At 43.6% G+C, this 16,168-nt stretch overlaps 1 protein-coding gene across 1 annotated transcript in view; it reads right to left on the bottom strand.

Annotated features, from left to right (window-relative positions):
- The window catches only part of MYLK (myosin light chain kinase), a 182,589-nt gene that overhangs the window by 112,966 nt on the left and 53,455 nt on the right, over positions 1-16,168 (bottom strand). Inside the window, exons 4-6 of the mRNA XM_084871493.1 lie at positions 3,741-3,786; positions 2,190-2,349; positions 331-496 (exon numbers count right to left, since the gene is read on the bottom strand). Coding sequence (XP_084727619.1) covers positions 331-496; positions 2,190-2,349; positions 3,741-3,786 — 372 coding nt within the window. The remainder of the gene's footprint in view (positions 1-330; positions 497-2,189; positions 2,350-3,740; positions 3,787-16,168) is intronic.

Genomic DNA, 16,168 nt, shown 5'->3' with positions numbered 1-16,168 from the left:
GAGTTAAGTTGATTTGAAGGACAGAGTGAAGCATGGGTGATAAGGCAGGTTACATTTGGGGTGATGGCATTAGCCATGTCCACTCTTCGGACTGGCATTTAGAGACATAAAACTAAGTCTGAACAAGAAAAGATGAAGACACAGGTGAGGGGCGGAGGGTGGCCGTGTCTGCCCTGACCTCCCACTTCCTTCCTCGGGTTCAAGACCTTGCCTCCAGGAACTCATGGGCCTGTAAATAGGACACACAGTGCTACACAGAGATGCATAATGGACAAGCCAGGAGGGTACAGACGCCAGGAGGGACTGTGTGCACTTGCCTCCTGGCCCTACCTTGGATGGAGAGCTCGGCGGACATGGAGGCCTTCCCGGACCCATTCACCACCAGGCAGGTGTACACGCCCACGTCATCCTGGCTCACGTCCTGGATCTCCAGGACCTGCATCCCGTTCTTCTCGGACATGGACACCCGGGCACTGGGCTGCAGGGGAGCATCTCCCTGCGGGTGGCGGGCGAGAGGGTGGCTTGGTCAGAGAAACCTGCTTGCTCCCCTGTTGGCTCTGTCCCCCTACCTCCAGCCAATCCTAGTGGGACAGACCCTGGGCATGGGCAGCAGAGCCCTCTGCCCTGGGTTCTGTCAACATGCTTAGAAAACAGGCTTTTAAAAAATAGTTTGCAAGTATAGTTGACATACACTATCATGTTAGTTTTAGGTGCCCAACATAGTGACTAGATATTTATATGCCTTACGAAATGATCAGCCTGGTAAGTCTAGAATCCACTTGACACCACACATAGTTATTACAGTACTAGAGGCCTGGTGCACGAAATTCGTGTGTGTGTGTGTGTGTGTGTGTGTGTGTGTGTGTAGGTGGCAGAGTGTGTCCCTCAGCCCAGCCTGTATCCTCTCCAATCTGGGACCCCTCTCACAATCCAGGACTGCTGGTTCCCAACTGCTCACCTGCCTGCCTGCCTGACTATCCCTAACTGCTCCTGCCTGCCAGCCTGATCACCCCGTAACCACTCCCCTGATCAACGCCTAACTGCTCCCCTGCTGGCTGATTGCCCCTATCTGCTCCCCTGCTGGCCAATTGCCCCCAACTGCCCTCCCCTGCCTGCCTGATCACCACCAACTGCCCCCCCCTGCTGGCCCAGTCACCCCTAACTGCCCTCCCCTGCAGCCTAGTCGCCCCCAACTGCCCTTCCCTGCTGGCCTGACCACCCACAACTGCCCTGCCAGACATCTTGAGGCAGTCATCTTTGACCACATGGGGGCAGCCATCTTGTGTGTTGAAGTGATGGTCAATTTGCATATTACATCTTTATTATATAGGATTATTGACCATATTCCCCACACTGTACAAGAGTAGTCATTGAACAGCCCAACTGCCATGACCCCAAGTCTGTGTATGCAGTGTGGTGTTTGGTTGAGCTTAGAGCCTGTTTCAAAGGAGCCCCAGTTTTTAGTGGAAAATCCTATATTCCTCCTTTTAGTTCTCCTTTGCCTCCTTGTCCCTTTTATTCTTTCCTCAGGGTCAGCTCAGGAGAATCAGGAAATGGGTAAAATGTGTGCCATCACTCATTTTAATCCAGGAGTTCCTTCTGTGGAAAATCTGCTCTCCCTGCCTCACCCCCGAGTTTTCCCCGCAGCTCCTCCGTTTAACATCCACTCCCCCCTCCTGCTGCCTCCACTTACCCACCCACCACCTCCTCCTCCACCTCTGCCTTCACGTCACCCAGACCTGAAAGATCTATACAGCAAGTCCACATGGAGTATTTCAAGGTGGGTGGGATAGCTCTGCCTCCCAGATAAGGAGACCAGGGTTCTAAGAGATCAAATGACTTGCCAGTATTACATGCTTTGTGAACCAGGGAGCTGAGGATCAAAACCTAGTCCCACGGCTTCAAATTCCACTCTGTGGAGATGGTCGGGTTTGCGTTGCCACAGAAGTTTTATGCTGTTGTGTGTGTGCGTGGATTATAGGACCTTGTGGACTGAGTAACAGAAGGAGCGTAATGCAGCTAGGGGCAGGAACATGCATGACTATGAAACATTCAGAGACACCCCAAGAACCACCTATGGATGAAAAAGTAGGGGCTGGTTAGAAAGACACCCCCTTTGGTCCAAAGGTCTAATGCTAAACCTTCAGGGTCCCCAGGTCTGGCCAGAGGTGGGGCAGACGAAGCCTCACCTTGAGCCAGGTGACCTGCGGCTGGGGCCGGCCGGTGATCTTGCAGGAGAATCGCCCCATCTGCCCTTCTCTGACCACCGCACGGCCCAGCTTGGTGGCGAACTTTGGTGGGCACTCTCCCCAGAGGCGAGGACGGGTCTCCACTGTGGCGGATGTGAACCTGTCCCGGGAAAGAAACCAGCAGAGAATGCAGCCCCGACACTGCAGCCATTCACATCTCTTCTTCTCTGACGCCATCCAAGTCACTTAAAATGGGGCCAGGAACCAGTAAAGGGCAGCCTTCTCAACTGTGTGCCTCAAACACCCTTCTGATGCACCTCCTCCATCCCCTGGAAAAATCAGTGGCACCAAAACCTATTTCCTCTACCTCCTGGGCCTGCAGCTAGACTTCATTTACTACACTCCCTTAAAGTAGGATACACCCGAATTCTACTGAGTTCTGACCAAGCGCCTGGGTTGTGGCCAACAGACTTCAAGCAGAAGTGCTGTATGCCATCTCTAGCCTGGACCCATAAAACTTCCTGTGAGATGCTCCACACTCTCTCTTGTCCACTCGTCTGGCTAGACACAAGGGTCCAGCAGAGGCTCCAAGGACTAGGAGATGGTGGAGCCACCAAATGGAAAGAGCCTGGTTCTCTGGAAAGTAATAGAAAACCTCTCCACCTGTTTAAGAATATCGGAATAGACTGCTGGAGTAAGAAATAGATTTTCCCGCCCTGGCTCAGTGGATAGAGCTGTGGCGGGCAAACAGCAGCTCGCGAGCCTTATGCGGCTCTTTGGCTCCTTCCACAAAGTACCATGGCCTGGGCGAGTCTATTTTGAAGAAGTGGCGTTAGAAGAAATTTAAGTTTAAAAATTTTGCCTCTCAAAAGAAATTTCAATCGTTGTACTGTTGATATTTGGCTTTGTTGACTAATGAGTTTGCTGACCATTGGGATAGAGCATTGGCCTGTGGACTGAAAGGTCAAGGTCATGTACCTCAACTGCAAGCTCCTCCCCAGCCCAGGGAGCATGCAGGAGGCAACCGATTGTGTTTCTCTCACATCGATATTTCTCTGCCTTTCCCTCTCTCTTCCACTCTCTAAAAAATAACACCACCAAAAAGGATTAAAACAAACAAACAAGCAAAAAGCACCACCAAAAAACTTTCCCTTTGTTTTTGTGATTGGGGGTCTTGTTTGTTATTGCTGCTACTCTTACTTACCCTTACCAATATAATTTCACCTTCCATAATAAGTGTCACATAGATTGCCTCTTCTAAGTCTACTTACTTAAGTCTTTCAACTATTGCATTGATTGTTAGACATCCCTGCAGAGTATATGGCCACAGATCCCCCTTCCTTAGCATTTAGCAGCAGTTAGTCCAGGGGCTATCCACAGAGGCGAGGACAAGAGGCGCTGGGGGAATGGCCCGTCACATCCCAATAGGCGCCCACTTTAGTTATCATGATCCAGGATCCTCAAGAAGATGTGTTCCCTAGACCTGTTCTGTCAGGTTAGCATGAAAAGCCAATCCAGCCCTTGCCCTGGCTTGAACGTCCCAGAACTTACCCCAAGGTTTTGGAAACAGGCTGACCGTGCCTCTTCACAAAGCCTCCTGAAAGTAGGAAACAGAGAAAGAAGGTTGAAGAGTTGGGTCTCAGCCACCAACGTGGAGCAGCGAGTCAGAGTCAATGAGAACGGGTGGGACAACAAAGGACAAGGTTCACCCTGACTGAGCCCGTAGGGTCTGGCACTAGGCTGGGCACTTGACACACATCATCGCCTGATTTCCTGCAGGATGTTAAGGTGGCTGGTACTACATCATCCTTCTAGTTTTTAAACAGATGAGAACAATGAGATTCAGAGAAGTCGCCCACTCCAGCCACAGAGCCGGTCACAGTGCAGGACTGCACCCGGGTCTGCCTATTCTGGAACACTCAACACCTGCTGAGCTGTCGCTGCTGCTGAGGCTTCCACTTTGGGGTTCGGGGGTTATCTGCGGTGACCCACAGCTGGAGCTTCCACTCTGAGGAGTGTCTATGGTGATCCACGACCTCTCCAGGAAATGACTCAGTTGGAGGGAGAGGCCTTTGCATCTCTCTAACCACATCTATTCATGTCCGACACAACCAACACTCCATCTTCCCACATAAGGCCCAGCAAATAGCAACACCCGTCCTGCTGGGATGAAGCCGGATGACTGGAGATGCCCTACTGTGGAGCCAGCAGTGTAAACAGCTCACCCAGAAGCATCTGGGGGCCGCTCCTTTTATCCGGCTGCTACTGCGGGAGGGACAACTCATACTGTGCTCACGCAGTGACTATAAAGTGGTGGGTGTTTTTTGCCGAAACCAGTTTGGCTCAGTGGTGGAGCGTAGGTCTGTGGACTGAAGGGTCCCAGGTTCGATTCCGGTCAAGGGCATGTACATTGGTTGCGGGCACGTCCCCAGTGGGGGGTGTGCAGGAGGCAGCTGGTCAATGTTTCTCTCTCATCGACGTTACTATTATAGCTCTCTGTCCCTCTCTCCTCCTTTCTGTAAAAAATCAATAAAACATATATTTTTAAAAATAAAAATAAAAAAAATAAAGTGGTGGGTGTTTTTTGAGGAATAGGAAGGGGAGGGCAGGGCATTTTGTGATGGTGATCAGCATGGATGTTGTTCTCTCTCTGCCACAAGCTGGAATGTTTGTGAAGCCCCACCCGAGGCACACGTGGAGAGGGCAGATGTCACTCCCTGATATCAGCAGGCAGCTGCCACGAGCGATTGCAGGGTGTTGACTGGAAAAGGGGAAATTCCCTTACATGCCAGCACGGATCCCCTCTATAAGAATGCATAGGCATGGGAGGTGGAGATGATGGCTGCGTATTTCCCTCAGCATGGCTGGTCTAAGGTTCCACCGGAACCCTAGTGAGAGAGGATTAACACACCAGCATCACGTTTACGTGTGGTTCCAGCACCTGCATTCTGTCTAACATATCACTCTAGGGAGCTGTGTGTTGTTTTGATGCCATAATGTGGCTTTGTTCTTCCCATTCAATGCTCTTCAAGAGTCCAAGAACTTCTGAGCTGGGAGGAGAGACCTGTTCTGGGAGGACCCCACTGACAATTGCAGTCGGGGTGCTGGGGCCCCTCCAACACTGCTGAAGGGGGGAGGACCACTCAGCCCTTTTAGAAGGGATCTGAGCGAATGAAACATGAGCTTTAAGTACTCTGCTCTTAGGCCAGCAACTTCCTTTCTGCGCCTCCCGTCAAAGGAAAGGATGCTAAAAGTAGAAAAACAAGTTTACACAGCTGTTCACTGCGGTCTTGTTTGTAGTGAAAGTTGGACACAATGCAAATGTCGCACAGTAGGAAGACAGTAAGTGGTTAAGTAAAATGTTAAGACTATATGAGACATAGAAGTATGTTGAAATATCTTATCATTTGCTCCTCAGTACACTCCACCTGGGCAGTGACACCCTCTCTAGAGCTCCATGCGGACCCCATCTTGCCTAACCCAGCAGGTGATCCTCTCCCCACCTCACTCGGATGTTGGGTAGCACTTGACATGAGGGGCCACTCCCCTTCAAAGACCTTCTCCTTCACTTCCTGCTTCTCAGATTCTCCAGGCTGACCCTTCTTCGTCTATCTCCTCTGCCCGACCTTTGCAGCGGCTAAGTTCTGAGTCCTTCCCTCAGCGCCCTAAGCTCTCCCCCAGGAGGCTGTGGACAGCCCCATGACTTTATCATTTAAAAAAAAAATCTTTGTTGTTGAAAGTATTACATATGTTTCTTTTCCCCACTGACCGCCTCCAGCCCGCCTCCCCCTACTCCCTCCAGACCTTCACCACCCTACTGTCTGTGTCCATGGGTCATGAATATATGCACACAAGTTCTTTGGTTAATCTCTTCCCACCCACCCATCCTCCCGCCATCCTTCCCTCTGAGATTCCACAGGCCGTCCCATGCTTCTATGTCTCTGGATCTATTTCGTTCACCAGTTTATTTTGTTCATTAGATCCCATACATGAGTGGCTTCCTGTGATACTTGTCTTTCTCTGAGTGGCTTATTTCGCTCAGCATAAGTCTCTCCAGGCCCCTCCATGCTGTGTCAGCCCATCAGCAGACGAGTGGATAAACGCGCTGTGGTGCATTTACACATGGAATACTATGCAGCAGCCCCGTGACTTTAAACATTACCCAGAAGCTGATGACTCTCAAATCACATTCCACCCGTACTTCTTACTCATTCACCAGAGGTATCCAGAACAGTGCCCAGCACATTATAGATATTCAGATATTTGCTAAATTAATGAATTTTATGAAAAAGAGCGGCATATAAAATTTTCTGACAATGTGATCATAATTATAAAACATGAAATACTCAAACACAGGAAAATGACCAGAAGAAAAAATAAAAAATTTAGTCATAAAAAAAAACAGGGAAAAAAGAAGTTGGAAGGTGGGGAGAAAGAAAATTTAAAAAGAAAAAAGATTCCAGCATCCAACCAGAGGTAAGCATGCCCTCTTACACACGCTCTATGCTGCAGTGTCAGCAACATGCCCAGTCACTAAGACTCCCATGTTAAATATCCATGTACCATTCACTGCACTTAACCTACTCCAATGCTCATTTCATTTTGGAGTAAATATATGATAAACATGCAACTGACCAACCGATGAGTGGATAAGCAAAAAGTGGTCTAGATATTATTCAGGAATAAAGTAATGAGGCATGCTATAACATGAATGAACTTTGAACAAATTTGTTAAGTGAAGAAAGCAAGACACCAAAAAATGTACAATTCCATTTACGTAAAATGTCCTGAAGGGGCAAATCCATAGAAATGGAAAGCAGGTTAGTGGCTGTGCTGAGCTGGGGTGGGGTGGGAAGTGCCTGCTCGGTGTGAGGGGGGTTTCTGTCTGGGGGATAAACAGTTCTGAAATAGACAGTGGTGATGGTTGCACAACACTGTGAATATACTTAATGCCCCTGAATTGTATATTTTAAAATGATGGAAATGGTAAATTTTAAGTTATGTGTATTTACCAAAATAAAAAAATAAATAAACAAACACTAGAGGAAGCATCTTTAAAACTCTTGGGAGTTCAACATCTTAATCCAAAGGCTAAAATTCCTATATTCCTTAAAAAATAAAATTAAGGTAAAAATATGGCAGTTCCTCAAAAAAATAGCAAAAGAATGCTGTTTGAAGATACTTCCATATCAGAGTAAGAGCAGTTTATGTTATGATCCAAAGGTAACAAATAAAGCAGTCAGCTAAAAATGGAACTGAGGAATGCTTATTTTAATGTGAGTTAACACCAGAGAGTTTACATCAAAACAAAGAGACTTTGGGCTAAAATAACTAATGGATTCTATTTATAGGTAAAAATTTTGAAGTTGCAAATTGTCAGATAAGGCAAAATTAATTTTGTGAAAGAATGAAAATTTGGCAGAACAGTAAGGCTGTGTCGAAAAATAAGTGGAAAGGAGATTAAGGTAGAAATGCTAAAAATAGAAGAGTAACTTAAGAGAATTGGTGGAGACAGGATCAATTAATGAGAGGAAAAAGGCCAAGGCACTGAAGGTATTTAAACAGTAATCTTCGATTTTTTTTCAAGGACAAGCAAAATAGAATGCTGGCAATTTTTAACATGAAAAAGTTCAACAGTGGAGCGGCCCGGCACTTTTTGTCAAAGGATCTAGAAAGACTGACAGAATGCTGCCGAAAAGAGGAATACGTAATCAAGATGGTAAGGAGAAAAAATGCTTCTAAAAATATGTGGTGTTATAACTTATCACCCAAACTGGGACTCCCGACACCAAAAGGGACATAATTAATAACTCTGCCAGGAAAATAGGATTAAACCAATACCATTTCAGGCAAACCAGGGAGCAGGCACTCCACCCAATAATCCCACTCCTAGGAATATATCCTAAGAAACTAAAAACACCAATCAAAAAGGACATATGCACCCCTATGTTCATATGCACAATCTACAATAGCTAGGATTTAAAAACAGCCTAGGTGCCCGTGGGTATGAGAGAAACAGCAGATGATTGGATCAAAAACCTGTGGTACATCTACACAATGAAATACTATGCTGCCATAAAAAAATAAGGAATTCTGATCATTTGCAGTGACCTGGATGGAATTGGAGAACATTATGCTGAGTGAAATAAGCCAGTCAATGAAAGAGAAACACCACATGATCTCACTCATTTATGGATAATAAGGAACATTATAAACTGATGAACCAAAAGATAGAGACAATAAAAGAAACAGACCATCAAATTACAGCGGGGAGGGGAGGGAGATATGGGGGAGATAAGAGATAACTGAAGGACTTGTATGCATGCATATAAGCATAACCAATGGACGAAAAACTCTGGGGAGGGAGGGCATGTATGGGAGTGGGGGTGGGGTGGGGATTGGTAAGGTATGTACACATATAATACCTTAATTTAAAAAAAATGAGAAAAAAAGTAGTGTTAATAATGCTATCTTCCAATTATATCTCAATAAAGAGAGAAAAAAGACAAACATTTATATAGTAAAAAAATAAAGTGCTGTTAGGATAAATAACAGAACAAACATATTATATAAAAAAGAAAGACTGAAATAACCTTAAAAGAAGATAACTTAGCAAGATAAATTACAGACCACTGAAGTAGAGAAAAAAAAATTGTAAGTGTGGTATCAAAGCAATTTTCTGTTTTGTCACATGGGATCATTGCAACCTCATCTGTACTAAAATACCAATTCAATCTCTATTTTAAAAAAGGCTTTGGCCAGAGCTTCAACAAGTAGTCTGACACGCATAATAAAAGCTAGACTAAAATCTGAGCCTTAGGAGTGGCAAAATGCTTCAAAGCTGGGAAAGGGTATATCTTGGTGCTGGGCTGGTTGAAGATCATGAGTTTTAATTTAAAGACAATAGCAGATTTCTGGAGGATTCGAAGGAAGAGAGTAATACAATCCCATTTGAATTTTAAAAAAAGGATATATCTTGAATAGCAATGTGGAGATTAGAAGTAGGTATGAGAGAAACTGAGGAGACCAGTTGGGATTTGCTCATGAGGACAGAGGATGAGGCAGCCAGGACCACAGCAGTGAGAATGGGAACAAAAGAGACCTGCACAGCACGATCTGCCATCTGACTGGGAAAGGAAGGGAGCGCCTGAGAATGACTGAGGTGGCCGGGTTGTGCTCCTTCCCAAGCAGAGGCAGATTGGATTATCACCTGTCAAGGTTTAGCTGTGTCTTCCCAGGGCCACCAGTCCTAACCATAAATGTTAATGGGCCCCTAATGAAAAGCAAGGCCCTACAACCAAGACTATTCTATCCAGCAAGGCTATCATTGAAAACTGAAGGCAAAACCAAGAGCTTCCCAGACCACCCCCCACCAAAAATAGCTAAAGGAGATCATTATCACCAAATTAGTATTACAAGTAATGTTAAAAGAGCATTATTTTAGAAGAAGAAAGAAAAAAAAAGAAATAGAGGAACATAAGTATAAAGAATAAAATGACAATAAAAAAATATCAATAATAACTTTAAATGCTCCAATCAAAAGACATAGGTGGCTAAATGGATAAGAAAACACGACCCATAATATATAGGCTGTCTACAAGAGACCCACCTCAGAACAAAAGATATACACAAACTGAAAGTGAAGAAATAGAAAAAAAAAATTTATACTAACAGAAATGAAATAAAAAGCTGGGTTTGCAATACGTAAAAAAATTTCAAATAAACAATCTAACCCTAGTAAATCAGACAAAAATAGACTTCAAAACAAAGGCCATAACAAGAAACAGAAAAAGGTCACTACATAATACTAACGGGATCGATCCTATTAGAGGCTATAGCCTATGCAAACATATATGCACCCAAAATAGGAATCCCTAAATATATATATAAAAAAAATCTTAGTGAACATTAAGGGAGAGATCAACAGCAATATAGTCATAATCGATTATTCTAACACCCCACTGACATCAATGGACAGATCTTCCAGACAAAAAATCAACAAGGCAACAGTGACCTTAAATGACATTGGACTGGATGGATTTAATATTTACAGAACATTTCATCCCAAAACAGCAGAATATACATTCTTCTCAAGTGCACATGGAACATTCTCAAAGACAGACCACATGTTATGAAACAGAGGATGTCTTAATAAATTCAAGAGGATTGAAATCATATCAAGCATCTTTCCTGACCACAATAATATGAAACTAGAAATCAGTTACAATAATAAAAACCTGAAATACATTAAAACACATGAAGGCTAAATAACATATTATTAAACAATGAATGGGTTAATAATAAAATCAAGGAAGAAATCAAAAGTTACCTAGGATCAAATGAAAATGAACAAAACAATTCAAAATCTACAGGATACAGTGAAAGGAATCCTGAGAGGGAAGTTCACAGTATTACAGGCCTACTTGAGAAGCAAGAAAATTTTCAAATAAACAATCTAACCCTAGAAAAAGAACAATAAACAAAGTCCAGAAGTAATAAAAGAAAAGAAATAATAAAAAATAAGAGTGAAAATAAATTTCATAAAAACTATAAAAACAGTGCAAAACATAATGAAACCAAGAGCTGGTTCTTTAAAAAGATAAACAAGATTAACAAACCTTCAACCAGACTCATCAAGAAAAAAAGTGAGAGGATCCAAATAAATAAAATCAGAAATGAATGAGGAGAAGTAATAACTGACACCACAGAAATACAAAGGATTGTAAGAAAATACTTAAACAACTATATGCCAACATATTGGTCAACCTGTGCAAAATGGATAACTTCCAAGAAACATACAATCTTCCAAAACTCAATCAGGAAGAATCAGAAAGTGTGAATAGACCAATTATAACTATGAAATTGGAGAAGTAATAAAAAAATTACCAACAAACAAAAGTCTCAGACTGTATAGCTTCACAGGCAAATGTTTCCAAACATTCAAAGAAAAACTAACACATATCCTTTTTAAACTATTCTAAAATATTCAAGAGGAAGGAAGACTTCCAAACTCATTTATGAGGCCAGCATTATTCTACTTCCAAATCCAGATAAAGACATGACAAATAAATAAAATTATAGGCCAATATCCCTAAATGATATAGATGCTAAAATCCTCAATAAAATAATAGCAAATCAGATCCAGCAATACACCATGACCAAGTGGGATTTATTCCAGGGATGCAAGGTTGACACAACATTAGCAAATCAATACACGTGATACATCACTTAAACAAAATGAAGGATAAAAACCATATGATCATATCCACAGAGACAGAAGAAACATTAGATAAAATCCAGCACCCATTTATGATAAAAAAAACTCTCAGAAAAGTAGGAATAGAGGAAACATACCTAACATAATAAAGGCCATATATGACAATGCTATAGCCAACATTATACTCAATACAAAAAATAAAAATGTTTCCCTTAAGATCAGGAACAAGATAGGGTTGTCTTCTTTTACTACTCTTAGTCAACATAGTACTAGAAGTACTAGCCACAGCAATCAGACAAGAAGAAGAAATAACAGACATCCAAGTTGGTAAGAAGGAAGTAAAACTGTCATTATCCGCAGATGATGATATTATATATAGAAAACCCTAAAGACTCCACCAAAAATGACTAGATCTAATAACTGAATTTGGCAAAATAGCAGGATAAAAATATTAATATTCAGAATTTGGTGGCATTTTTGTATACCAATAATAAGTTACCAGAACAAGAAGTTAAATAAAAAACAATCCATTCACTATTGCAACAAAAAAATAAGGTACTAGGAATAAATTTAACTAAGGAGCTAAAAGACCTGTACTTGAAAAATTATAAGATACTGAAAAAAAGAAATTGAGAAAGATACCAATAAGTGGAAGCACATACTATGTTCATGGATAGGAAAAATTAACATAATTAAAATGTCCATGCTACCCAAAGTAATCTACAGATTTAACGCAATTCTTGTTAAAATACCAATGGCATATATTACAGATCTAGAACAAATATGACAAAAATGTATATGGAACCACAAAAGACCCTGGATAGCCTCAGCAATCTTGAGAAAGAAGAACAAAGTTGGAGGAAACACTACCTGATATCAAACTACACTATAAGGCCATAGTAACCAAAGAAGCATGGTATTGGCACAAGAACAGGCATATAGATCAATGGAACAGAATAGAGCCCAGAAATAAATCCATGCCTTTAAGGTTAATTAACATTTGACAAAAGAGGCAAGAACATACAATGGTAATAAAGACAGTCTCTTCAATAAATAGTGGGGGTTAGGACAATTGGACAGATACATGCAAAAAAAGGAAACTAGACCAGCAACTTACACACACACACACACACACACACACACACACACACACAAACTCAAAATGGATTAAAGTCTTAAATGGAAATCACAAAACCATAAAAACCCTAAAATAAAATATAGGCACTAAGTATAAAATATACCCAACTGATGAAGAATGTATAGTATCTCATTAATAATTTTTATATTGATTATATGTTAAAATGACAGTATCTTGGGTATATTGGGTTAAATTTTTTTAAATTGCTTTCACTTGCTGTTTTTTTAAATGTGACTACTAGAGAATTTAAGATTACATATGTGGCTCACATCCTGTTTCCATGGACAAGTGCTGTGCTAGAGAAGAGTCCTGTGGCCCCTTCACTAGGGAAAAAAACTCCAAAAGGGCAGGTACCATGTCTCTCCCCTGCTCTGCACCAAGCCTCTGGGTCCCGTCCTCTGGAGGTGGATGAGTGCTTCAGAGTCTTCCAGGGCTTAGGTGAGGGTACAGCCATTAAGGTGCTTGGAGGATATCGCATGTTTCTTGTCCCTGGTTACCACATTGGAATCATCTGAGGAAGCTTCCTCCTTTACTCTCCATGTAAGGATTTCCCCCTGGAAGTAGTTCTCAAGATGCTAATACCAGGCTCAAATAGTACAAGGATGCCATTTGCCAGTGCTGCACTGATCCTTACACAACCCTGTAGGGCAGCCATATGCTCCAGCTTACAGAAAAGGAAATAAGGCTCCAAAAGGTTAGAAATTTGTGGAGCTCAAATCCAAGACCATTGGACAACACAGCTTTCTAAAGCGGACCACCAGGGGGTCAAAAGGCTGCACACAGGAATTATACTCAACGCCAGGACCTCTGCTCTTTCCAAGTAAGAGCACAGCAGAGTTGGCAAGGAAGCAAGGGGGCTGTTAGCTTCCCTCTGTAAGAGTCAGGGCTAGTGTGGCACAGTAACAGGTGGGCCTTTCTAGGCCTGTGGTCTGTGGATGGTCCCAGCCTACACATTGGCTGAAACTGGCCTCTGATGCAGAAGCAGAATGTGCAGAAGGCCATTCACAATTAAAGAGGCTGCAGCCTTCAGGCCATTCTCTCAATCTCCTATAAGACACACAACATCTGAAATGGTCTGTGCCTTAGTCTTCCCAAAATAAAATCCAAGGGGTTGGGAGGCTCAGCCTTCTCTCATTCTGCTATACCCCTCCTGCCTTGTTCCGCCCCCTGTCCTAAGTATCACGGCCAACTAAAATTTTTCTTGCCTAGTTGTGATGTCACTTCTAACTTCTTCAACAATGGGAATTGAAACAAAGGTTTGATATGCCTCCCCTGCGATCCTAACCTACTCTACTCCTTTAAAATAGACCATAGAAAACCAAGGCTAGCCCAGGTTTTAGAGACAGATCACTGAATTCAAACACTTTACAGAAGCAGAGGTCCAGAGGTTTAAAGTCACACATCTGACTGGTCAAAGGTAGGAACAGAAGCTTAGATCCCTGTCTCACAATTGCCCATTTCCCCGCTCCAGACTGAATGTCAGAAATGGGGTGTTATAGGCTGAATTACTGTGTCCCCACCCAAATCCATAATGTTGAAGCCCTAACCTTACTACCCCCACTATGACTGCATTTGGAGACAGGGCCTGTGAGGAGGTGACTGAGGTTCAATGAGGTTATAAGGTCAGGGCCCAAATCCAATAGGGTGGTGCCCGTATAAGAAGAGGAAGGGACACTGGAGAGCTCCCCTCCCCCTCAATCTCTCTCTCTCTCTCTCTCTCTCTCTCTCTCTCTCTCTCTCTCTCTGTGTGTGTGTGTGTGTGTGTGTGTGTATGTGTGTGCCATGTGAGGACACAGCAAAAAGGCAGCTATCTGCAAACTAGCAAGAGAGTCTTTACCAAAAACCAAACCCTATTGGACCTTGATCTTGGACTTCCAGCCTACAGATGTGTGAAAAAATAAATTTCTATTATTTAAGCCACACAGTCTGTTCTGGTAGCCCAAGCTAACTGATTCAAGAGGATAAAATAATTTTTATTTGTGCGCCTTCACACAAAGTGTGGGCACTGAAAAATGCACGATGTAGGGGAAAGAAGAGCACCAGGCTGCCTGAGACGAGGGCCACTCAGAGACTCTGACCGGGACGACTTTCCATCTGGAATGCCCTCACCCACAGGCACGTAAAGCTCATTAAAAGGAACAAGTCGCTCAGTTAAAGAATTTAGGGAAACCATCCAAACTATGCATGTTCTGTCTGAAAAACGGTCTGTCCTCCTATGATGCAGGGAAAACACTGGCCCAGGTGCCCCTTGCCCCCTTCTGGAACCTTCCCTGGCTACCCGAATCCTCACATCTGGTGTTCTCTGAAACCCAGGTTGGGAGGAAAGTCTTCTGAGAGAGGAGAAAGTGACTCTGACCCTCTGGGTTATAAGCCCTTAAAAAGGCTCGGGAGGGACCAGGGAACCTGTCATCATCTGAGGGCCTGTCAACCCCCATGTCCACCCAACATCAGGTTTTCGAGCATCAGCCCGCAGGCTGGACTGGACGTGTCCTCCCCCAGGAAGCACTTCAGCAAAAGAAACAGCTTTACTTATGGTCAAATTGAATAGAATTTTTAGTATTAAAAAAAGAAAAAGACAAATCACTGTTAGCATATTGGTGTGCTTATATATTTTTTTTGAGTTTTACAAAATTTTTTATAATGGGCATGTATTACTTTATAGTGATGACAGTAAACACTGTTCATTCATTCTCTAAATATTTCAGCATCTCTCATGAGCCAGGAGGTTTTCCAGATGCAGGAGATACAGCAGTAAACAAGACCAAGTCCCCTCCTCCCGCCTCCCCAGGACCCCAGAACTGGGGCAGAGGGGATAATACAATGTAAGTCCTAGAGGTAACGATTCAGTGGAGTGAGAAATGGAGAGTCCTGGGGTGGGGTGGTCAGGAAGGGTTTTCTAAGAAGGAGACATCTGAGCAGAGACCTGAAGGAGGTGAGGGGCCGAGCCAGGTGAAGGGCTACGGAAAGAGCTCTTCCTTTAAATGAGAAATGCAGGGGGAAGGCCCGAGGCCTGACCCCAGGAAGAGCAGAGGGCCAGCGTGACCCTGTGGCACGGGCAGGCGAGGAGTGGCAGGAGATGGTCTGGAGAGCCAGGCAGAGCTGACTGGGCAGGGCTTTGGAAGGAGTCTGGGCTCTGTCTCCGTGTGGAGAAGTCAATGGAAAGATGGAGCAGGTCAGGGAGGTGATGTGCAATTTGGCAAACACTATCTCCTGGGATGCCTCCCTCCTTTGCAGGGACCACATTATCCCCAATAGACTAAAAGGTCCTGTCCTGGCAGGTGTTGCTCAGTGGTTAGAATGTCAACCCATGCACCAAAGAGTTGAGGATTCGATTCCTAGTCAAGGGCATGTACCTGGGTTGCAGGTTCATTCTTAGCCCACTTTGGGACACATGCAGGAGTCAACCAATCAATGTCTCTCTCTCACATTGATGTTTTTCTCTCTCTCTGCCTCCTGCTTCCCTCCCTTCCCTCTAAAAAAAAATCCGTGGAAAAAATATCCTCCTGTGAGGATTAACAAAATAAAATAAAAGGTCCTGAGTTCAGGGATGGATGTATTTTCTCTTGTGGGTTCCTTTCCTAAGAGAGGGCTGGAGCAGGAACTGTGGGCCTTGGGAAGCCAGAC

This window comes from Pipistrellus hanaki, assembly GCF_964339955.1.
Source record: "Pipistrellus hanaki genome assembly, chromosome: 2".
Classification (NCBI taxonomy): Eukaryota; Metazoa; Chordata; class Mammalia; order Chiroptera; family Vespertilionidae; genus Pipistrellus; species Pipistrellus hanaki.
Note: the sequence above shows the minus strand (reverse complement) of the source record. Positions and strands in the feature narration are given on the sequence as shown.